At 42.7% G+C, this 22,686-nt stretch overlaps 3 protein-coding genes and 2 non-coding genes across 10 annotated transcripts in view; 1 reads left to right on the top strand and 4 right to left on the bottom strand.

The window, feature by feature from the left end:
- frmd4a (FERM domain containing 4A) overlaps positions 1–12,513 on the top strand; it is a 101,708-nt gene extending 89,195 nt beyond the window's left edge. For all 6 annotated transcript variants that reach the window (XM_029433538.1, XM_029433540.1, XM_029433537.1 and 3 more), the window contains 12 exons: positions 557–698; positions 866–1,007; positions 2,710–2,843; positions 2,934–3,056; positions 4,421–4,652; positions 4,800–4,856; positions 4,979–5,216; positions 5,394–5,552; positions 5,720–6,052; positions 6,166–6,749; positions 7,467–7,575; positions 8,708–12,513. In XM_029433538.1, the coding sequence (XP_029289398.1) occupies positions 557–698; positions 866–1,007; positions 2,710–2,843; positions 2,934–3,056; positions 4,421–4,652; positions 4,800–4,856; positions 4,979–5,216; positions 5,394–5,552; positions 5,720–6,052; positions 6,166–6,749; positions 7,467–7,575; positions 8,708–8,810 (2,356 nt within the window). In that variant the 3' untranslated portion in view covers positions 8,811–12,513. The remainder of the gene's footprint in view (positions 1–556; positions 699–865; positions 1,008–2,709; positions 2,844–2,933; positions 3,057–4,420; positions 4,653–4,799; positions 4,857–4,978; positions 5,217–5,393; positions 5,553–5,719; positions 6,053–6,165; positions 6,750–7,466; positions 7,576–8,707) is intronic.
- Positions 6,917–6,989, bottom strand: trnam-cau (transfer RNA methionine (anticodon CAU)). Its single transcript has one exon. It is a non-coding gene; the product is annotated as a tRNA-Met (tRNA).
- Positions 7,184–7,256, bottom strand: trnam-cau (transfer RNA methionine (anticodon CAU)). The gene has a single exon. It is a non-coding gene; the product is annotated as a tRNA-Met (tRNA).
- Positions 9,566–15,583, bottom strand: tmem253 (transmembrane protein 253). Its single transcript, XM_029433339.1, has 7 exons — positions 15,422–15,583; positions 15,221–15,331; positions 15,064–15,120; positions 14,869–14,979; positions 14,596–14,759; positions 14,301–14,390; positions 9,566–9,593 (listed from the first exon to the last, which is right to left on the bottom strand). The coding sequence occupies exons 1-7, from the start codon at positions 15,581–15,583 to the stop codon at positions 9,566–9,568; spliced, it is 723 nt and encodes a 240-aa protein (XP_029289199.1).
- A 2,276-nt stretch (positions 15,584–17,859) lies between these two features.
- On the bottom strand, positions 17,860–22,592 carry LOC115009383 (B-cadherin). Its single transcript, XM_029433338.1, is given in 16 exon segments — positions 17,860–18,111; positions 18,249–18,392; positions 18,894–19,039; positions 19,139–19,274; positions 19,276–19,355; positions 19,478–19,544; positions 19,546–19,703; positions 19,796–19,938; positions 20,034–20,278; positions 20,379–20,584; positions 20,666–20,786; positions 20,868–21,031; positions 21,122–21,263; positions 21,373–21,528; positions 21,644–21,793; positions 22,443–22,592. Coding segments are annotated over 16 exon segments (2,460 nt in total).
- Between the last annotated feature and the right edge of the window lie 94 nt (positions 22,593–22,686).

Here is a 22,686-nt window from a genome sequence, read left to right as displayed (position 1 = left end):
AAGCCTGTCAGAGAACTATGGGGGGGGGGAGGGCCTTCAGGTAACATAAAAAAGTGAAAGGCCCTATCTAGAGTTTAGTTTGTCCATTCTGAGTTACTGTAGAAACATGGCGGTGCAACATAGTGGACTCAGTGGAAGAGGAGCTGCTCCACATATACGTAGATGTGATATTGGTTACATCAGAGCTATGAGATATTAAATTGTTCATTACATTCTTTGCTCATTACATCTTAGTCTTTCTTACCCTTAAGTATGAATAAACTGCAGGTTATGAACTTCTTTTTGAAATACAAAAATGTGTAATTATCTGCTATCTTATCGCTATCGGCCATGAGATGCAGGTAATTATGGGTTATTGGTATCAGCTGAATAAAATCCACACTGTGCATCCCTCATTTTCTCTCTCTCTTAACAGCCGCATTCGTAATTGTAGTTTGAAGTTAAAGTAGTGACAGTGGTGATGGTGTTGTCGGGTGGGAGTGTTTTCACTGTTGTCAATATGTAGCCATCTTTTGTATTCAGTGTATATAAGGAGGCCTTGTGTCCGCTTCTACTGTAGGGCGTCGGTGACGAGAAGGACGTTTGGTCACAGTGGCATCGCTGTGCATACGTGGTACGCCTGTCCTGCCCTCATCAAGTCCATCTGGGCCATGGCCATCAGCCAACACCAGTTCTACCTGGACCGCAAGCAGAGCAAGGTCAGTGAGTCAGGCACACCACATACTCACTCACACCACAGACCATAGGCATGATGAGAAATGTACAAGACATACAGCAAACTCAGCAAGCATGGTCAGTAAGAGTGTTGCAATTAAACTGCTTAATGATGTGCTTTGACAAACCCTCTTCATTTTCCTTTTTCCAGTCTAAGATCCATGCAGCGCGGAGTTTGAATGAGATCGCCATAGACCTTACGGAGACAGGAACTCTGAAGACCTCCAAACTAGCCAACATGGGAAGCAAAGGCAAAATTATAAGTGGCAGCAGTGGCAGTCTGCTCTCGTCAGGTCAGTACATGGTCAGTGCGCGTGCCTGTGCTTGAGAGAGAAGGAGAAAGAGACTCTGACAAACAGGGAGTGTGGGATATTGATATGTGTGCGTATTAGTCTTTGTGTTTGCGTGTGTGGTGTTGAGGGGGAGTCCCGTTGACAACTGGAGAGACAGAAACAGCTGCTTCTGGAAAGAGGCCATTGATTCTTTGCTGAATGTTCTCACACACATACTGTACGCACCCCACCCAGTGTCTTTCTGTATGTATGGAACACCACATCCACCCTCCGTGTCACACAGACTCATCCTCTCGAGGCCCCTGCTCCCTCTAAATTTAGTGGGTGAGGGAATGAAAAGGGCACCGGGTCAGTATACAACATTACCATGGCCTTTAAAACAATGCATATCCGTGTTGAACAAGTAATGAGTGTGACAGGAAGACTTGTACATTTACAGTAAAGAGGAACATGCCCCTTTAAACCCACATTTAAAGTGTGTTGCATGCTAGGAAAGCGAGTGCAGTAATTAAGAGGAATAGGCTTTACTGAAACTTGATTAGCTACTGCTGCATTATTCACTTATAAAATGACATGCACTAGACCAAAGCAGCATCGTTTATGATTGAAGAGGGTGTCTGCACATGGCTGTGGGGTTTTCTATTTAGATTATAGCACCCCTTACTGAATCAATTACTGTTTCCAGGGAAGAAGAACACTATTCTCTTTCAGAAAAAAAAAAACCTCCAGCTTGCTCTCTTCATTTTGATCCCTCCACAGCTCATCTTCCTGATCGGATCCGTTTCTTTTTCCTTTTCTCAGTATAGATTCATGTATCTCTCCTTAATCCCTTCCCTTTTATCTCTTCAGCTATCCGTCCCTAGTCTCCTAATCTCACTTCTTTGTCCCTCTCTAGTTATCCCACCTCATATCATACAGGCTGTATCTGTCTTATCCTTGGTGTTGGGTCAGTGTGTTGATTTCATGATCCACTGCTGACTGGAGGCTATCTCTGCCCAGCAACATAAACATGTCACAGGAACTGTGATGCCACATCCATGCACCTCCCCTCTCCGCCACAGCCAACGCGTCTCTGCCTAACTAAATCATAGAGTTTGTCTGATCAATTTGAATCCCTGTGTCAACATCACTTAACACACAAAACTGATTGTGTTTGAGCTGTAAGGACATTTAGATGTTCACTGCTAGGGTTTGTGTACCTGCAAAACAATAGCTGTCGAAACATTTAATTTAAATATAGTCTATCTTGTAACAATACAGAGCCATTTCTTTTTTGCCACAATTTTAAGCAAATGTTCTTTTTGTATTGTTGCTTGTTTTGACCGCACAAGTCACTGACAAAGCAGCAGAGAGAAACAAAGTGTGTTTGTGTGTGTGTGTGTGTGGGGGGGGGGGGGTGCATGTTGCAAACAAGACTGGCACCATCTCAGGGCCTTGGAGACTGTGCGTCACTGACTTTGTCCTAAACTGCCCCTTCCTTGAAACACTCACACTCGCACAAACACCACTAAAACTCCTTATTTCCTTTCCTTATCGAAACATTGCATTCACTTCCCTGTAAACATCCTGCGAGGATAGCAGGTGCACGTACAATTTCTACATCCCCTCCGCAATCTGCCTCAAAAGACGTCCTCATAACTCCAAACACACACATATGCTCCTGACTCCTGCCCTCACGTTATGTGTTGTCTGTACCCTGCAGGCTCTCAGGAATCGGACAGCTCCCAGACAGCTAAGAAGGACATGCTGGCAGCACTGAGGGCCAGGCAGGAAGCTCTGGAGGAAACGCTTAAAAAGAGACTAGAGGAACTCAAGAGCATCTGCATCAGAGAGTCGGTATGAGAAAACAACAGATTCTGCAAATATTAACACCAGAATACTTTTTAGCTCTTCGATTCTGACTTGTCCCCTTGTTGTCTTTCGTAGGAGCTGACAGGAAAGCTTCCTAAGGAATATCCTCTGGATCCGGGAGAGGAGCCGCCCGCAGTGAGACGGAAGATCGGTACCGCCTATAAACTGGACGAGAAGAAAATTCTTCTAAAGGGAGAGGTGAAGCTGCAACTCCCTGTTTTCCACAGTAGCACTTTATCCCACTCTCCAATCTCCCCGCTTCCCACACAGGCCAAATAAAAACAGGAGGTCATCTAGTGTGGTCAGGTTTTGAAACATAAACATAATTCCCACGAGTACCTGTGCCAGGCACTGTGCTGCTGTAATTGGAATATGTCAAATGCAGCGCTAATTAGTTTAGAGTGTTTATGGCCTTTTAATCCAGCTGTAATGTTAATGATCTATTTATGAACATTACGGGCATTATAGATCAAAGCTGGTGTTTAAAAGCTCTTTAAGATCCACAGATCAAGGGCTGTTCAGGATTAACTTCCTTCAAAACCAAATGCTTAATACTCACATAATGGTTGGGATGATGATTGACATAATGATGTATTTATAATGATAAGTTATTAACTCATCCCTGCTTGTTAAGTAAGCACAGGACAACACAGAAAAGCTACAGTCTGAGACGTTTCTCTGTCTTTTTGTGCCACGGGTAGATTTTTCCAGAGCAGCAGAACTTCTAAAAATAGTCTGGCAGCATTCTCGCCACAGGAAGTGGTGATAGTAGGATTGTGTGAGCGCCTGTATGTGTGCAGGCATGTGTGTGTGTGTGTGTGTGGGTGTGTCTCTCGCTGAAGTTGTATGCTTTGAAAAGAATCCAGGCACACAGTATCACAAAACTGCCTTGCAAGCAGAATGAACACCTTAAAGTGACGCTCACACACACAGAAACAGAAGCCGCTCTGGCAGTAGTGTTGGAGAGAGGGATCCCTCAGAACTGAGGTAGTCCAGTAAGATGTTGATGCAAATGAATACATCACCCTCTGTCTCTCTGGAGGCAAGTGAAATCATGTGTACACACGTTTTTTTTCCTCTATAATCACATTCGCAAGCGTCTATATATGTACAGGAGATGCACATTTATCAGTGCAGTAAACATATATGCTATATATTTGCAGCATGACAGAGTGTGTTTTGTTAGGTACACACTCTCTGCTCTGCAAATCTCAGGAGGGGTGTAGAGGAGGGCAGGATGGATTGATGGAGAGGTGTTATTATTGTTATTATTGGGGGATCGAGTGGCTCAATAGAAAATATCCGGTGGTGAGAAAATGTGAAGCTGCAGCACAGATAAATGATTTCCACAGTGTGTTTTCTCTGGCAAGGCTTGGTGTGTGTGTCTGACCAAATACATTGCATGGGAAAGTTGCAGTCTGACTACGTGTCTGCAAACTAAGCCTTGTTGTTTTTGGATTATGCAGAGACTTCTGCTGCTAAAACTGTAAGCCAATCCAGTGTCATTGTGCTTGTGTCACTCCGAGTTTGCGCTCATGTTTGTGTGTGTTTGCTTATTCCAGGAAGAGGAGCTGGAGCGTTTGGAGCGGGAGTTTGCCATTCAGTCCCAGATTACCGAGGCAGCCAGGCGTCTTGCCAGCGATCCTCACGTGAACAGTAAGAAGCTGAAGAAACAGAGAAAGACTTCTTATCTGAATGCACTGAAGAAGCTCCAGGAAATTGAGAACTCTATCAATGAGCACCGGGTCCGCTCTGGCAAGAAGCCTACGCTGAGGGCGTCGCTTATCATAGAGGGTACTGATATACTCCTATCCACTCCAGGGAAATCTAATTGTTTACATATCTCTTTTATACATCAAAGATTTGTAAACATCAGGCTTTTAAGCTTTTGGATTTTGTAATTGTACAATCTCTAACCGTCTTTGTTTCTCTCTTCTATAGAGGCCAATATTGGTTCTGAAGACAGTTCATTGTCTGACGCACTGGTCTTGGATGATGGTGAGTCTCTGTCCTTCACATTACTATTACAAGATTCTAACCATAACAGATTCTTGTGCTTTAAAATATTTTTTGAAAATCATCTTAATTGCTCCAACCTAAACCTAATTACTGTATTTCAGATGATCCTCACGTTACAGGTACTCCCACCTTCTCTCCAGTAGCATCGCCTCATAAGGGCCTCCCTCCTCGACCACCATCTCACAGTCGGCCCCCTCCACCACAGTCCCTGGACGGCCTGCGACATCTGCACTACTCACGCCCCGACTATGATAAATCACCCATCAAACCCAAGATGTGGAGTGAATCGTCACTGGATGAGCCGTATGAAAAACTCAAGAAGCGCTCCTCTCATTCCAGGTACGAGGGAGTTTATATAGCTTGAGCATAAAGCTAGTGTACATTAATGTGTGTAAGGCTTCCCAGAATGCAAACTCAGTAGATTGATTCATAGGTTGCCTGTTTGAAAGGAGTATATAATTATGTAATAACATTTTTTTTTAAATTATGCTTATTTTCCTTGCCCCTTTTGTCAAGTCACAGGCGTTTCCCAAGCTCTGGCAGTGCAGAAGCAGGGGGGAGTAACTCTCTGCAGAGTAGCCCCATCAGGAACCTCCCTCACTGGAATTCTCAGTCCAGCATGCCGTCAACTCCAGACCTGAGGACCCGGACCTCAAACTACGTACATTCCACTAGGTCGGTCTTTATACCTGCAATTGTTTACTGGTTATTTAAGACTGCACTAAGGTTTGCTTGGAAACCATCCAAGACCACCTCTTGCAAAATGTTCTTCCATTCATTCTGTAGCTCTGGTCCAGCCCAGGCCCTGTATTCAACTTGGTTTGTGATTCTGTGTCTCACAGGTCAGTGGACATCAGTCCCACACGTCTGCACAGTCTCGCTCAGCACTTTAGGAACCGCAGCTCAAGCCTTGAGTCCCAGGGCAAACTGTTGGCGCCCGACCCTGATGCACACCCGCACACCCTGGGCACACTGGGTAGCCCTGACTTCTTCCTGGTCCCAGGACGCAACTCCAATGGCTCTGACCCACTGGACGACTGCTCATCCTGCACCAGCCAAAGCAGCTCAGAGCATTACTACCCCTCTGGTGGACCCCCCGGCAGCAACCCCAACTACTCCACTCTGGGAGAGGACTCACCCTCCAAAGCCAGGCAGAGGCAGAGGCAAAGGCACAGGTAAGGGGTGGGGGCGAATCAAGAATCTTTTTTGGCAATATGTACTGTAGATAAAGAAATGAACAGTTCTTTAGTGAGATTGATGGATGTGTTGTCCTTTGTTATCTCTTCAGGTCGGCAGGTCACCTGGGTTCCTCTAACTCTGGCTCCATGCCTAACCTGGCAGCTAAGAACGGCTCTGGTGGAGGCTCAGGTGGAGGTGGGATGGGAGGGGGACATCACGGAGTCTACCTCCACAGCCAGAGCCAGCCCTCCTCCCAGTACCGCATCAAGGAGTACCCGCTATATGTGGAGGGCAGCCCCAACCCCGTGGTGGTGCGCAGCCTGGAGAGCGATCAGGAGGGCCACTACAGCGTCAAGGCCCAGTTCAAGACCTCCAGCTCCTACACGGCTGGGGGACTGTACAAGGAGGCCTGGGGAGGAGAGGAGGGAGGAGAGGGGAGCGGCCGACTCACGCCGTCGCGCTCTCAGATCGTACGGACTCCGTCATTGGGGCGAGAGGGTGGTGGAAGTGGAGGAGGGGGGAGGGCAGCAGTGTCTGAAGAGCTGCGGTGCTGGTACCAGAGGTCATCAGGGAGCCTGAAGGATAGGAGTCACTCACATTCGGGGTCTACTTCCTCCGAGACAGGGTCACAGCAAGGCACTCTTGGACATGGTCGAGGGAGTAGAGTAGGAACACTTGCCAAGGGCTCGCCAGGTGAGTCTTCTTCTTCATTTATTCAAATTAAACCCGTGTCTCCTTTGGGTAAAAGTCTCATCATGTGTTTTGGAGAAAAGCTAAACCCTGTTCATGTTTATTTATGTTGACAAATATTTTGTTTATTTAGAGTTTCCAACAATAAATGTCACACTAAGAAAACACAATGCCCCGTGTGAGGATTGAACTCACGACCTTCAGATTATGAGACTGACGCGCTGCCTACTGCGCCAACGAGGCCTATTGAATTTGAGTCATTTTGCATTTTAATATTTACTAACTGAAAACACAATGTATTACATGGTTGCTCTTCCAGTGTGCGGAAATCTAGACATTAGAATTCATCTCAAATCTGCGTTTGACAAATCCATAATACAGGGCCTTTAAAAATGTTAATCTTTGTGTGGACAAATAGTGGAGATAGGAAAACACAATGCCCCGTGTGAGGATTGAACTCACGACCTTCAGATTATGAGACTGACGCGCTGCCTACTGCGCCAACGAGGCCTACATGACCCTGACATGTGACACTCGCATCGGCTCGGCCCGCTACATGTGAAGCATAGTTGAAATTCCTTTCCTTCACCTCACTGGAGCCTCTCTTGTGTGTGTTTGCTCTGTGTCTGTGTATCCATGTGTATTTGTGCCTTGTGTGTCTCCTCATGCTGCATTTGTTGTATCTCATTTAGCATAACTAACTGTCAGTTATCCCCATAGCTGCATCCCCTCACAACCAGAGGAGTATGACGCCCTCCAGCGAACACGCAGCCACACCCACGCCCACACCCCCCTGTAGCCCACAGCACATCCTCAACTGGCAGAGCGGGTAAGAGACAAACCAACACACACACACACACACACACACACACACACACACACACACACACAGCAGCAGCAGCAGCAGACAGGAGTGACAAGATGCTTGAATTTACGCTGATTAAGGACAAACTGCATCTTGGCTACTCAGCTTCTTTCTCCCCATCTTTACCTAAACATCACTCTAACATCCTCACAAGCTTTGACTGTCTGTTTTATCTGTCAGCTGATATTGTTTTACACCGTTGAACTAATCCTAAAGAATGATTTTCATGTGATTTGGGGTTAACATCTATTTTTAAACCTTTCTAATACTCAAATGATGTCCCTCCTCTTGACTTTTCATTCTCTTCTGCTGTTTGTGTTTGTTTCACACACTGCATCGTCATTCCTTGTTTCTTCACTCTTTCTCCTGTCACCTTTTCTTCATTGGAAATTTCTCTTATTACCTAATATTTGTCATTTCTTCCTCGCCTCTCTCTGTCTGCACTAACCCTCCTTTCCTTGTGTGTATGTCCTCTCTCCTGGTTTAGAGGCACAGCAGACAGCTCTCCTACTGAGGACGTCTGTCAGTCTCCCCCTCAGCCCAGCTCTGATGCATAGAGGTACTGTCTGTAGTCTAAACCTACAGTGTACTGTGCAGAAAACACAGCAGCAGCATAATAGAGAGAAAATAACCTTCAAGCAAAAATATTATGTGACAGCAGTGCCTGATTTACTCACAATCAGACTTTTATTTTTAGAAATCTGACAGTGCACAAGTCTTAGGCACTCGTGCGTCATTACTAGTCACTTTCATCATCAACTGTGGGGGGCTGACAATGGGGGAATTTGGACAATTTCTTGCTCTTTTGACGGTGGCGGTACCTGTGTAATGTACTTCTTCTTTGGCTGCATCTGTATCTGACCTCTGCATGTGCTCTGCACTGTTGCTCTGACACCGACACTGTGGCTAATCTCTTACAGGATCTACTAAATACTTAACCATGTGCTGTATGTGATGTAACAGAGAACATTCTTTAACAAACAAAAACAAATCTCAAGAGTAGATAAAAGCTTGAAACCGTGTTGATTAGAATTTATTAAATGTCTCTCTGAAGTCAGTCTCATCCTGGTGTGTGTGTGTGTGTCTTCCTCTGCAGGTCTTTCAGTGACAGCTGTTTTCTCAGCAGCCCCCTTTGCTCAGAGCTGTCAGATGTGCAGTGGTACGGACACGATAAGGCCAAACCTGGAACCCTGGTCTGAGACCTTCCTATAGGGCCCAGAAAAGTCCCATTGCTCTCTCCTACTGCCTCTCCACTGTCCCTCACTACTACCCATCGACAACCAATAACCTCATCCTTAAGGCCCTACAAAAACCCTGCCCTGGCAGACTGGACATGAGCCTCCCTCCTTCTTAAATCCTGCCCTCCATCCAGCTCACCACCTCTTTATTATTATGCCCCTCTATCACAGCTGGACAGGGGAAACACTCGCTGGTCTCTGAAAAGGGGCTGATTTCACAGGACAGACTGAGAAGTGCCACCTCAGCTGTTGAACTGTTGCCCTACAGCACCACAGAGCCCGTTCTCTACTCACCCTCAGCACACAAGCAATGGGGCAAAGAGGGAAAGGAGCGATGGGAAGGGAGAGCCCAGAAAAATATCAAACATACAAGTTAAACTCAACAGAACCGACATCGGCCACTCCAGGATCTGTTTCATATCTAGTCTTACCTGAACTAACTCCAGTGCACTGCCACCCAATCAGAGGATACCTGCTGGATTTGAGCCACCAGTTGAAAAAAACCAAACATTTCCAGGCCCAAATGAACTGTGTTGGATTTCATTATTCCCATTAATGTTGTTTGTCTTTTTTGTTTATTTGTCCCTGCATATTTATAAGAAGAGAAGATTACACAGACTTTTCAAAAAACAATCTGGATTAACCAACATTTAGATGACAAATTCTTCTCCTCTCAGTTTAACCCACAACCAAAGACAACTTACTGGATTGACTGGTCACACCAGGGTCCCCGGGCTGGTGCACCTGCAGAAGAGTGACCAGTCAACTGTATGAGAGGGAGTTCACAGTGACAACGTCAGGACGGTTTATGGGACTCTATCTGGGATATTGACGAGGACTATAGCAATAACAAACAGTGTACAAGTATATGAACTGGTTTGAATCTACAGAGTGAATTGAAGCAGGCATTGTGCCGTGTTCTCTGCCTTGTGATGCTTGGAGTAAAAGATCATTAGTGCATCATAGGGAGAATTTGGAGTTGTGGTTATTGGGTTTGGCATTAATCTATGCTTATTTCAGTGACTTCATCATTCATGTTCATTTATTGTCCTTTCAAGATTTCTCTGTCCACATGTTTGTCCACATGGTGCATTGTGATCAGTGAGAGGGTGGGGGGGGGGGGGGTCGGGTCATTCAGGGGTGTTAACATGGCCACATCAACGTTTGATGGTGGCTGTAGTTCTGATATAGAAACAGAGACATTCTGGTTTCACCTTTTCACATTTTTCATTTTCACCCCTGAAAGTAAAATATTTCCGGCCGTTGACATCTGTTGGCGTTACTTGTGCTTGATATTGAGGCTGTTCAGTGATAAATCTCTATAGTGAATTATCTTTTCCATCACAAGTGTCTCTTCTTCTCCGTTGGTCTTGGCTCTAAAGCGTTTCTCACCACCCCGAGTATCTGTCAGTCCCCTTTTGTCGCACTTCGCTTTCTCATATCTCTGACCATCTCTTCAGCATGACAGCAGCATCCCGACTGAACACAGACCGTCTGAACTCAATGCCTGCTCGAACACAACACCTCATATTATGCATAATCAATCATGAGTACATTCTATCAGTGCCAAACATGTTGGTGATTTACATTTGTACTGTAAATCAGCACTGGAACAGCCACTACTTCAAGCTACAAACAGTAAATCCCCACAGTCTTTAGAGATTGTATTAAAACAGCAGCAGACACTCGGACTTCTCTATGATTTGGCTACAAGAGTAGTAGGAATGATTTAAATGTACTTTGAAAAGCACAACATTAACAGTGTCTATGAGGGCTGGACCTACAATCAGTGTGTTCTCATTCTCACTCTCAATATTTTAATAATGAGTTGCATCAAAGTGCATAAGAGCACAATGTGTTACACGATAGTGCTCTTTTTATCATTACCGACATGTAAATGAACTTCAGGTCTACAATAATAAATACCCTCACTGTCAGGGCAGAAGAGAAGCCATAGCCAGAACTGAAACCAACTATTCATTAACCCTCCCAAATGGAGATAATTATTTTCTCACCAATCAACGATCAGATATTCAGAACAGGGTTATAAAAGCACATCTGGTTTTGTACGGAGGAAGTAGAACTCTGCATGTTTTAGCTGTTTCTAAATCAATTTCCCTCATCTGTCCCTAACCAGGCTTTGTGTTTAGAATTGTTGTTTCATTTTTGCATAAAATCTAAATGAATGAAAGATTATGACTACATGTCAGTGATAGAGAGAAGCGGACATGTCTTTAAGCACCATTACGGTTGGATGAATGGTGTAAACAAAGGAAAGACTAGGACATGACTCCAATATGACATTTTAAGATTGCCACCCGTATGTTTAGGACGTGTTTTCTGGCAACCTTATACACGCGACACACGCTGCAGAAAGGCATCTTGCCGAACGTCCGTGTGGTAATATAAAAAATGAAGATTGCCGTGCTTTCCTTGTCTTTTTTTTATTATCTACATTCAGGATCCAGCAACCAGTCTTTAAAGTCTAATCGTGAGTTGAGCGCATTGTTTTTAATGGATAAATGGTGTAACATGTTGTATGGCGTGGGAGGAATGGTACGCATCTTACCCTGTGCCTCATAGTGTTGTGTTCCCTCTATCCACTGACACCAGCTGTTGTAATCTGCCACTTTCTGGACTATTTAAAAAAGGTTTAGCCCAATCCCTTGCATGGTTGGTTTTCCAAAAGTTATCCACCCACCCAGGACTGGAACCAGAACTCCCTGGTTACCATCTCATAGAAATGAATTACTCTCGTGTACTCAAGTCACCTATTAGAGTACAAGTTAGACCTGCTTTGCTCACTCAAAGTCTTCGTGTGCTAAAGACACGATCCCATGCATGCCCTTCAGATCCAATGACAAATAAAGACTCCAAAGATCTTCAGCAGACTTCAGACTTCTATACGCAAACATTAGCACGTCTTGCTCCATAGTGTTTACCCCCCCCGCCCGAGAAACTCCTATCTTGACCTTGTGGTAATCTCTGACCTCTGAGCCCGATGTGAAACAGTGTGACGTCCCCTCCCTCTGTAGCTCCAAACACCATATTTTCTGTGCTCCATAGAAACATATGAGGTTTTTGTAATACTCCAAGAGAAATGAACTAACTCTTTTATCAGTCTTTTCCTGTATGTACGGAGGGGCACTGTAAGGTTGTGTGGGGTTTTTAACATTCACATTCATTGTTTTAACAATGTTCCATTTTATATGAACCAGTATTGTTTTTGTTTTTTTGTTCTGACATTGTAACAACCCTTTCAGGTGCTACAAAATGACCAGTTACTGCTTCGTCACGTAGGATCTAGACATCTTCATTGTTATCAATAGATTCAATTACCAGATGTGCAAAATTAAGCTTATTTTAACAGACAGTTTAATAGTAGAACACTTCCCCTCCCAGACAATAGAGCATGTAACTTGATTTTATCAGTTCTGTTCAACTGTAACAATGCATTAAAGGTGTTGTAGAAAAAATGTGGAATTGATCAAAAAAATAACTGAATTCCACAGTTAATTTATTCTTTTTTCTATTAAAAATTTGTATAGTAACTTTACATTTTTCAAAACTGTGTTGTTGGAAATTGATGATGAATTTTCAAGATGAGAAGCAGTGGTGTTCTTGAGAGTAAAGAAAAATAAATTATTGATGAATGTTCTCAAGATCATGCCTTTGTCTGTTTTGTTTTTCTCTCTTCCATTATTTAAAATGAAAAACATGAAGATATTTCGACATCCACTCACTGCCAGGTGGCTCAGATCAAATCCTTCCAGGCCATTCTGCTGAAAGGTCAGAGTATCAGTCAGACTTATCAAAGAGGATCCCCTCATGTAGTCACCACTTCCTCTCCTCCGGACACACTCACTCACTTGTCATCACATCCAGGCCTCATTCACTTCCCTCTTACACTCTGGCCTCCAAGAGAAGGAGAAGAAGGATTTCCTGTAGAGTCAAAAGTAAGATACACTCCAGAGATAAAAATATATTACTCATCTCCCAACCACAAGATTAAACAGCTGCACAAATGCATCTAGGCAGGCTTTATGTCACACATTTAGTCGCTTTGGGTTTACAGGCCACTATTTCCCGTGTTTGGCTGCTTCCTCTGATCACACTGCACAATCTCTCTTTGTGTAAATTCAGCACTGAACCAATCAAGTGTACTGGCAGACAATGCAGACATCTGAACAAATGGATTGTTTGTACAACTGAACATGTACGCTCATATCATGAAACACCAGACTACAAACACACACAAACAGTAGTTTTGATTCTTTACCACACAGAAAAGTGGTTTCTATCAGATGAATCAGTTGTCAGTGCCTGTGTGGACACTCAACCTCGTCATCCGGCTTTCTTTATTCTCCTTCTGTGTCCATTTACTAATGAATCCCATGTTTCTCTTTGTACTCTGTGTGTTCCCATAGCAGCTCTCCCAACCAGGCAACAGCTGGAAGCTGTTAGCCAGACATGCCGTGAGAAACTAGCTCCTCTGTGAATTTTTTTTCCCCTCGTGTGTGTGTGTGTGTGTGTGTGTGTGTGTGTGTGTGTGTGTGTGTGCTTGCTAGCTATAGGAGTGGTGTATGACCTTGCTTTATATCCTTAATGAAATCCTCCATCATTTAAATACTCCACACACACCACACCCTTCACTGTGTCTGTACTTTATGAACTCTCGGACATCTATCTTTGTGAGGGCCAGTTTAAGTTTTTAACCATAAAAGTGAGGACATTTTTGCAACATTATGACATTTTGTTAAGTCCCTTAAGGGACAGTTTTAGGGCTGGAACCTTGTTTTAGGGTTTAGGGTGAAGTTAGGGTAAAAGTGAATTAAGAAGATCAATGCAAGATTACTAAAAGAGAACATTTATTTACACTCAATGATCATTAAATTAAAACAAAGAAATCATTGCAGCTTAGTTATCTTATCTTCAATATGTCATTGCCCTTACCTGCACCTAGTCTTTAGTGTACAGTCAGCAGACAACTCTTGCTAATTATAATATTTATATTTGACAACGGAAGTGAAAAGGTTTCATCATCTATTCTTAAACAGAGTGAGTTGATTTGTGGATCAGACAGTACAACATGACAAATCAGTGGAAATGCTGCCCTCTAGTGTTGACCGCAGAGCAGCATCTGTGAAAATTAGGAATATTTGGAAAACTATAATCAGTTGCAACAATGTAAGGTAATGAGATTGCTCAGCTGTGAAAACATGCATATATTTTGATTTATTTAATTTCATCAATGCTGTTTGTTATATACACCATTACTTCTTTAACATGCTTTTTACTTTGTGTAGGTTTTAACTTTGCTGTTGCAAAGTGAATAAAAACTTTTTATTTCTGGGAATCCCAAGGAGAAGTGATACTGAAGCCTCGGTCATGTGGCATGATAAGATTTCACAATATCTAAAACAATTAAAAAACTGTTCAAACCAGCCATACAGGGGATCAGGAGTGTGTCGTTTCAGGTCTTTGAGTTTACAGATTGAATTCCTCTTGTTCCAGTAGAGGCCCGTTGCTTTCATCTGGATCCTGACCACAAAAGAGAAAAATAAAATTCAGTACTCAGAGAATAACTTCCCACGAAACATTTCATCATCTGTCAGCAAATCAGTTGACTGTTAAACTGTATTACTGAAAAAAGTATTTCATCAAATTGAAAATATCCAAACCAAAGCACCCATGTTAATGGTTAACCAATCTCTCACTTATACCCACATTATTCTGAGCATCCTACCCCCCTACAATATTGACCTGTGAGATGCGGATGTAGGCCTTCATATGGGGAGGACTGTAGCGATGCAGGCCTCTCAATGACAGGAACAGTATGTAGACTGACGCCAGAAAGCACTGTACAGTAAATGCTATGGAGCTCCCCTTTGCAACATATGAACCAATACGCTGGTTAGAGAAATGGGGAGAAAGTAGGGAGGACGGGTATTGGTGAATCTCTTGAAAAGAAAAAACCCAGAATAATTTGCGTACGATGTCCGTGTTATAAATGAATCACCTGTTGGTTTGTGTTGAGTGCGACAGGATGTGTAGACATGAGGCTGTTGGCCAGGAGAGCAGAGAAGCCAAACAGCAGACTAAAGAGGTTCAAGCCCATCAGAGCGATGATCTGTTCATGATTAAAGCAAAAGTACGCGAGGCAGCTGATAAGCAAAAATAAATGACATTGGGAATTATTACACAAAGTGTTTACCTTTAATTTATTAGCTTTCCTCTGAACCTCCATTGCCAGACACCCAGCAGCCACATACTGTAACAACACAAACAGTTATGCACCAGTATTTGACTCTCTCTCTCTGTCTGAAGGACTTGCACTGAGTGTATATCAGCTGAAGCAGATGTGGACTCACAAATAGGCTTGACCACACAGGTGTTGTCATGGAGACAGAGCAGTTGTAGCTCACACATGCATGGGTGACTGTGGCTAGTATGCAAGCTAAGGCACTGAGGATCTGCACCACCTGAGGGGAAGCACGTGGTATGAAGCAGGCCCGACAGTTTAATAGCTTAAGAAACAAAATTTGGACAATCACAAGTAAGTAGCTTCTCACCCCTGTGACTAATAGTCTGGTATTCACCACAGTCCCAAACCAACGATGAATCCTGCCATTGATTAGCTCGCTGGGATTGGTAACCTGGGTCGGTGGGCGGGTTGAAGGTGTCTCCTTAAAAAACACCTGGTACAACCCCTCCTGGAACATGTTCTGTGTCATCTGTTGCAGAGGAAATAGTTCACTTGTAGGAAAACAAAATGGATGTTGAAAAAGAATCACATTAGACACCTTTGATTCAGATTTCACACTTGTTTTCAGTCCATGTGATTACTGCTTACCTTTCCCAAATGTTGAAAAGCTTTCACTCATTTATCCAAAGGCCCTCATATCAACAGAAAATGTCATCTAGAAGAAAAAAGAAACATTTAAACGGATCGTTTTCTCACTGCTGCTGTTATTCCTCAGTGTAGAGCAGCAGATCCAGGGGGTCAAAGTTCACTCGCGTTGGATGATAATGACTGGTTGAAGTCCACTCTTAAGGAAGTGATACAGGGAGATCCATGACTAAAGAGCTTATCAGCTTGTAGACAAATATTACTGTGACATCAGAGGATTGGTTTCATTTTAGAGACTATAACTGATACACTTTGTGTCTTAACTCCATCATCCTCTCTTATACAAACATCAGTCCTGCTCACTAACCCTTACATTCATATACAGTACAAGAACCACAAATAAATACTAGTTTATATAATACGCAGAATTCCCCAAGCTTACAAATAAATGTGAAGCAAAACTTAAACACAATAAAAAAAGAAATAATAATTCAAATAATACATAATGAAAATATATGACATTTAAGAGCAAGAGATACAGAATAATATTAGAGAACACTTGATACAATGTTATGAGGGTAAACATAGGATATCATATTAAAGTATGTAAAAACAAAAGAGGATTACAAAGATAATACAGAACACCTGGGCTCTTTGGAAGGTCTTTATTTTGATTTCATTAAGGGATTCCTCCAGATGTCGTCCATAATGTTTCATTTGTGAGATATGAATCGATTCAGCCGGCCAGCAGCCTACACACCAATCCATGATTTTTACAAAAATAATATCACTGCATCATTCGATGTTTATTTTTGAGATAATTCTCAATTAACACATGCTGACATGGAGTCTGATATAAGTTCCCTCTAACTATGAGCTCACCACACGCCTGCCACTGCTGTAAGCTGCCTGCTATACACACAGTAACCAACTCCATCACTTCAAATATTGTCAGCTTTTACATTAATATAAAGCAGCTTTGAATAATTCACGATTTAAAATTCCAGTACCATTAGTGACTGAAGCTGTTGCTCATTTTCATCAGAGTAAATAATATTTACTTTTGTTTTGTGCAATCAGATTCTGGCATAAAAGAAATGTAACAATAATACGACATCACAGAGACAATCATGTGTGGAACATTTGATGTTCAGTATGTTTGGGTCATGCATAATATTACATTTCCTTTAGTTTGTTAATGTCATTGTTTACCCAAAGGATTCCAGCAACAAGCTACTGCAGTAAACAAGTCAAGAAAAACACTTCAGATCACAAGCACGGCTGAGGAAAGCCACAGAATGCAGAATACAAAGGACCGACGGAGCCTCGTCTGCGTGCGAGCAGCTGATAGAACTTAGCGAACTCTGAGCCAAGAAAGCAGATTTTATTGTTAAGTCTAGGTACAAGAAATTGGTATAAGGGAAAAGAAAGTTGTGAGATGTTGTTGATAGATAAGAACAAAACAAAAGCTTTGGTGTCATAAGCAAAACATCAGACTGTGTATTTGCTGTCTTTCACATGGTGTGGGTTCTCTGTTAATATTATAAATCTGAAATCACACTTCATTACATTCTGAAACTTAGCCTTTTCATTCAACTAATTGTTTTATATAATAAAAAAATAAATAATCCACAACAATGTTAACAAAAACAAACTTTATTTGTTAAGCACAGTTTAAATGTAGTCATAAAATGTGTAAAAACTAGTTAAATTACATTAAGAACAGGATAAGATGAAGGGGGAAACAAATAGGATAAGAAAGATAATGTTGACTTTTCTAACCTGAGCTCCTCGGGCACATCTATATTTATTTTATTGGGAGTGACAAAATTGTTTTGTGGCATCCAGCATTTTCATAATTAGAAAGGAATTCCTTCAAAGCGGTGACTATGCAAGTTTAAGGCTAGAAACTATGCAGTAACAGCGTCTCACACACATAGAGACATTACACTTACAGTTTGTATGACCTATAAAGAGCAAAATGGAAAATATGCATCATCATTGTTAGCTCAGGACACACATACTATAAAATATCATTTAGTTTGGAAATGTCACAGATTTCCAGCTATGAACAAAGCCAGGAGAGTTCAGGATGACACATGAACAGAGCATGAGCATTTCAGACAAAAAGCCACAGAAGGCAACAGAAAAAGATTCATTTCAGACCCATTCAATAATTCCTGGCAGTGTTTTTGTGTCATCATCCTCATCTGTCCCCCCCATGTACAGGTCAGCCAACCTGCTGAAACGTGGTCCCCAGAGGGCCAGACTCTGAAAGTCCTGCTCCTCATCCGAGTCTGAGGAGTTGATTGAACTGAGAGAGCTTGCGTCTGAGCCGACGCCTTCATAGTCGAACACCAAAAGACAGTCATAGGGAGGAGCTGTGGGGTCGCTGTCTGCAGCATACACGTTCTACAGGGGAAACCAAGGACGCATATTACACACTGAGAGTTATAGCACTCACAAACATACAACAAACAGTGCACTGATACAATCTTTACACTCGTATATACTAAAGATATTCTGCTATAAAATTCAACATCACTCACATCCTCAATTAATTTGACAATGTCTTCATTGTCTTGGAGTTGTAGGCGATTGCATGGCCGGCTCTGGACAGTAGGAAAAACATCAGCGCGGAAGACTTCAGGACGATTATCAAGCCCTCTGTGGAGCTGGCTCAGGTCATACTCCTAAAGAGGAAAAGTAGAGGAAGCACATGTTCAATCATTTGCTAATATATCACACTGAAACAATTAGAGCAGCCTAAAGAAAACTTTTTTCTGACTTTGGTATGACTTAAGGTTTAAGTTTCACAGGACGGGATAATGTAATGTAATCTATAACCAGAGCATGTCTGCACTGTGTGTCATGATTTCACCTGATTTACCCTCTCCATCCTCTACTTTATCTGCCTTTATGTTGCATCGCTAATGGTATCTCACACCTGGTTGTTCTTCTTCCACCTACCACTTGCCCTCAGTGAGCTTTCCACCTCTGCTAATTATTGGATCAATCAACGACCTGCACACCTTCAGCCAACATTCATCCCTTTACTAAACTGTCTGCGTTTTGTTGTCGTCGGTATGGAGTCATTCTTCCGTCTCGTCTGCATGCCTCAGTTGTCCTGACAACAAACAAGACACCTGACACAAATATCTTGCAACAGCTGCATTAAAACTTCCTGCACCTACCCGGTCCTCTTCACCTCCTCCCTCCTCATCGTAGCAGAAAATGTGGTCTCTGGGTTCGTCTTCGAGGAGACGGACATCCTTCTCCAACCTCCTCCTCCTCCTTCTCAGCAGCAGCAGCAGCAGCAGCAGCAGCAACAAGAGCAGTACTGTGGTCAACAGAACAATCTGAGCAACTAAAGACAGAACAAATAAACCAAAACAAATACACAACATTGGTGGAATAAAAAAAGACTTACACAGAAGACAGAAAAGTGCTACCGTGACTGAGGTAACGAGAGAAGAACCGTTCACACGAGGGGCAGCACGTGAGATGAAGCAGGAAGAGACAGCCCCTTGACACTGGCACACTTCTACGTCCAGTGTGCTGTCTTGGTAGATCAAGGCCAACATCATAAATACGCATCAGCACGTAATAGTCCCCAGTTGACAAATGCCTCTTGGGAGCCAGGGCCGCCACGTTACCTGCAAGGGGAGACAAGAAGTACATAATACAGCACGGGATTCAAATGCTGAAACTTTGCAATTAAACGTTGCCAATTAAATGACAACTTATACATTTTTCACTACTCGTAATGAGCTCTTACTTGTGGAATTGGTGCTAATAGTCCAGTTGATCCTGTGCTCTCCTTGAAGCTCCACAGTAAACGGCCCGAGCATGACCCGGTCCGTCCGGGTCCACTATATCCAGCAGGGCAGGAAAAGGGTCAATATTGCAGAGACTGACTCTCCTCTGCTTGATCACAGGGCGATGGTCATTCACATCTAATAAAGTCACAACCAGAGTACCGGTTCCTGTAGCTGGGACGGTATCTAGAAGAATGAGAAGAGAAAGGTTATTGTTTGGAAAATGGGCAAGAAGTTTGTGACAGTGTTGTCAGGTAAGACCAAAAGTATAAATGTACCGTTGTCGTAAGCCAAAACTAGGACTGTGTATTTGCTGTCTTTGACATAATGTGATTCTCTGTCCATGTTGCTTTTAACTTTGACTGATCCTGAGTCTTTATCAATACTCAGCCACCTGGCAGTGTCATTATGTAGTTTATATCTGAAATAAAGCAAGAGACACAAGCTGATCAGAACTGAAACACGCTAAACATGTATACATACTGTGGCCACATGTAAACAATATGTTCTTATTACCGAACGCTCTGTTTCCTGGCTGTGTCTGCATCCTTCGCTCTGAGGTCGGTCACAGAACTCTCCGTCTTCTCATCTTCTGGGATGCTTACACGGATCACTGCTGGACTGAAAACAGGAGGCTCGTTCTTGTCCACGACGGTGACAGTGACCGTGGCTGTGGAGGTTGGCACCTGTTCAGAAAACGGCGCCTCGTTTGTCACCACCACCAGCAGAGTAAAGACAGGAACTCTCTCAAAATCCAGCTCCTTGGAAGTGATTGAGAGCAAGGAAAGAAAGATGAAGTACTCTGCATGTTGAGTAAAACAACACGATGTATGAATAAAAAATGGACAGTGGTTTCCTAACCTTGGCTGTTTTGAGGATTCCCTCCATCTTACTGGAGCCTGCGGTGATGTTGAAGTCTCCCGCCTCGTTGCCTTTAATTATTGAGTATTTGGTGTTAGCATTTAGAGATCCTGACTCATCATCGTCAGTGACCGTCAGTCTTAATACCTCCACTCCAGCCTCATTCTCAGGGACTGACGTGGATAACTGGGGGGAAAAGCATGACACTGTATTAAATGCTATTGAAGATTAAACTTATTTCAACATTATTATAAAGTGTTTGGGCATCTTTAACTCACAGATGTGACAGGTGAATTGTGGAGCATTATCGTTGCTGTCAGTGACACTAATGATAACAGTGCTGGTGGTTGTCAGGCCCTCTCCCTCCATATCAGCAGCTTCAATGATCAGCTTGTACTCTGGCTGAGTCTGACGCAGGAAGGTGAGATTTACTTCATAGAAATGAGGAATGAGAAAGTCTTGTAAAGAGAAGAGTAGTGATTATATTACCTCTCTGTCCAGTCCACCTGCCATCACGCTGATCGTTCCACTCACTGGGTTTATGGAAAACGTGTCCTCTGGGGGCACCTGAGCCTTTATCCTGTACCTAATTATAGCGTTGTTCGTCTGTTGGTCATCTTTATCCACTGCTGTTACCTTTATGACGGAGTCACCTGTCGAAGACAACAATACAATAGTGACTATCAGGACTTGAAGTTCACATTTTAGCAATTAAAGTACAGTTTGCTGAATCCTTCTCTCACCAGTGTCAGCGCTTTCGCTCACTCTGCCATAGAAAGGGTTCTGAGTGAATTCTGGAGCGTTGTCATTCTGGTCAATGACATTGATAATGAGCTCCATGGGCTCCTCAGCCTTAATGCCCTCATTCAGTGCATGGGCCCACAGCTGTAACACAGACCATGTATGTTCATAGCAGTAGTTGTTCATAAGGATAAAGACACAGTTATGACATTATCTGTAAAAAGTGAGATTGTGGTTCTTCTTTTTATCTCACACTGTATTTGGCTGTTTTCTCCCTGTCCAGTGGCTGCGTCACATACAGCACCCCAGATCGCCGATCAACAGTAAAAACACCCTCGGGGGGCTGATCAGCCCCTGGTCCACTGATTCTGTAGTTTATTGACACCCTTTTCTCATTGTTTGACTTGATCTAAAGCACAATTATACAGATATTTCAGTAAAGACAGCTTTAGTCACAGCAAATACATTCAGTAAACAAATGCATTTGATTTCAATTAAATTTGCTTAATACCACTTTAGTTTACCTTCACCATCAATTTGGGATATGGACCCCTGACATTTTCTGGAAAGTTAATTGCTGGAATAACCCACTCCCTCTTCTTCCGTTTCAAACGGCCAGACACGTGCGCAAACTCAATGGTGGGGAGCGCCTCGAGGCCCACGCCAGAGTTGTTCTGTTTGAATCAAAACTCACCATGTCAAGTCAGATATATGATTTTAATCCAATCAATAAAACAAGTTGAACATTTACAAGGTGACCTCTAAATGTACCTTTATATTTGTGATTGTGGTGATTTCATTATTTGACCAGTTGTTTCTGTCGAGTCGGTTGTTTAAGCAGCATGGCTGAATTCCTGCTGCAGCCAAACACTGAGGAACAAACATTAAAACATCGTCCAATTAAAATACATCACCGCATACTGTATGTACTATAATGTACTATAATGAGAGCTATGATGGGAATGCAATGCTGTTTGGGTATAGGGAGGCGTAAATGTTTCATATTTTAGTATTAAATAGTATAAGCTTTGGTTATACTGCAAAATGAACATACCGTATATATTTAGCTTTTCAGCAGAGAAAAACTAACTAAGAGTTTTTCAGACAAAGTTAAGATTTTAAACAATAAATGAAGACAAAACATATCTAGTGACAAACAATAAATAAACATTTTAAATATAAAATGATATACAGGTAAGCCAAGCAATATTAATAATAATAATATCATGATCGTCTTCTGATTGCAGGAGGAATTATAGGAGTTATAGTGGGCCACACACCACATGAAAAGAAACATGGTATTACACCAACGTTAAGACTCACCTGGACTTGGCACAGCAGAAGGAGCAGCCTCAAAGTCTTTCTGCTCGTCGTCATCTCCTTCAGCGTAGAGATTCTACAGATCTTTTCTCCTCCGTCACTGGACTGAGTCGGCTGCTTTGTTCCAATGGTAGCCTGCCAACTTTGTGGCATTTACTAACCCACCTTCAGAGTTCCTCAGTCAATTTGATTCATTTATCATCTTCCAGACTCACTACTATCAGTATTTGTTCTATTAGCTGCTGGT

Source organism: Cottoperca gobio, chromosome 6 (assembly GCF_900634415.1).
Source record: "Cottoperca gobio chromosome 6, fCotGob3.1, whole genome shotgun sequence".
Lineage (NCBI taxonomy): Eukaryota > Metazoa > Chordata > Actinopteri > Perciformes > Bovichtidae > Cottoperca > Cottoperca gobio.
Note: the sequence above shows the minus strand (reverse complement) of the source record. Positions and strands in the feature narration are given on the sequence as shown.

Coding starts and splice junctions, on each gene's coding strand:
- tmem253 (XM_029433339.1), bottom strand. CDS start 15,583: ATGACACAGAACATGTTCCAGGAGGGGTTGTACCAGGTGTTTTTTAAG. Junction 15,121..15,220: donor CTGTGTGGTCAAGCCTATTT/GTGAGTCCACAT, acceptor GTGTTGTTACAG/TATGTGGCTGCTGGGTGTCT. Junction 9,594..14,300: donor CGACACACTCCTGATCCCCT/GTATGGCTGGTT, acceptor ACTCTTCTGCAG/GTGCACCAGCCCGGGGACCC.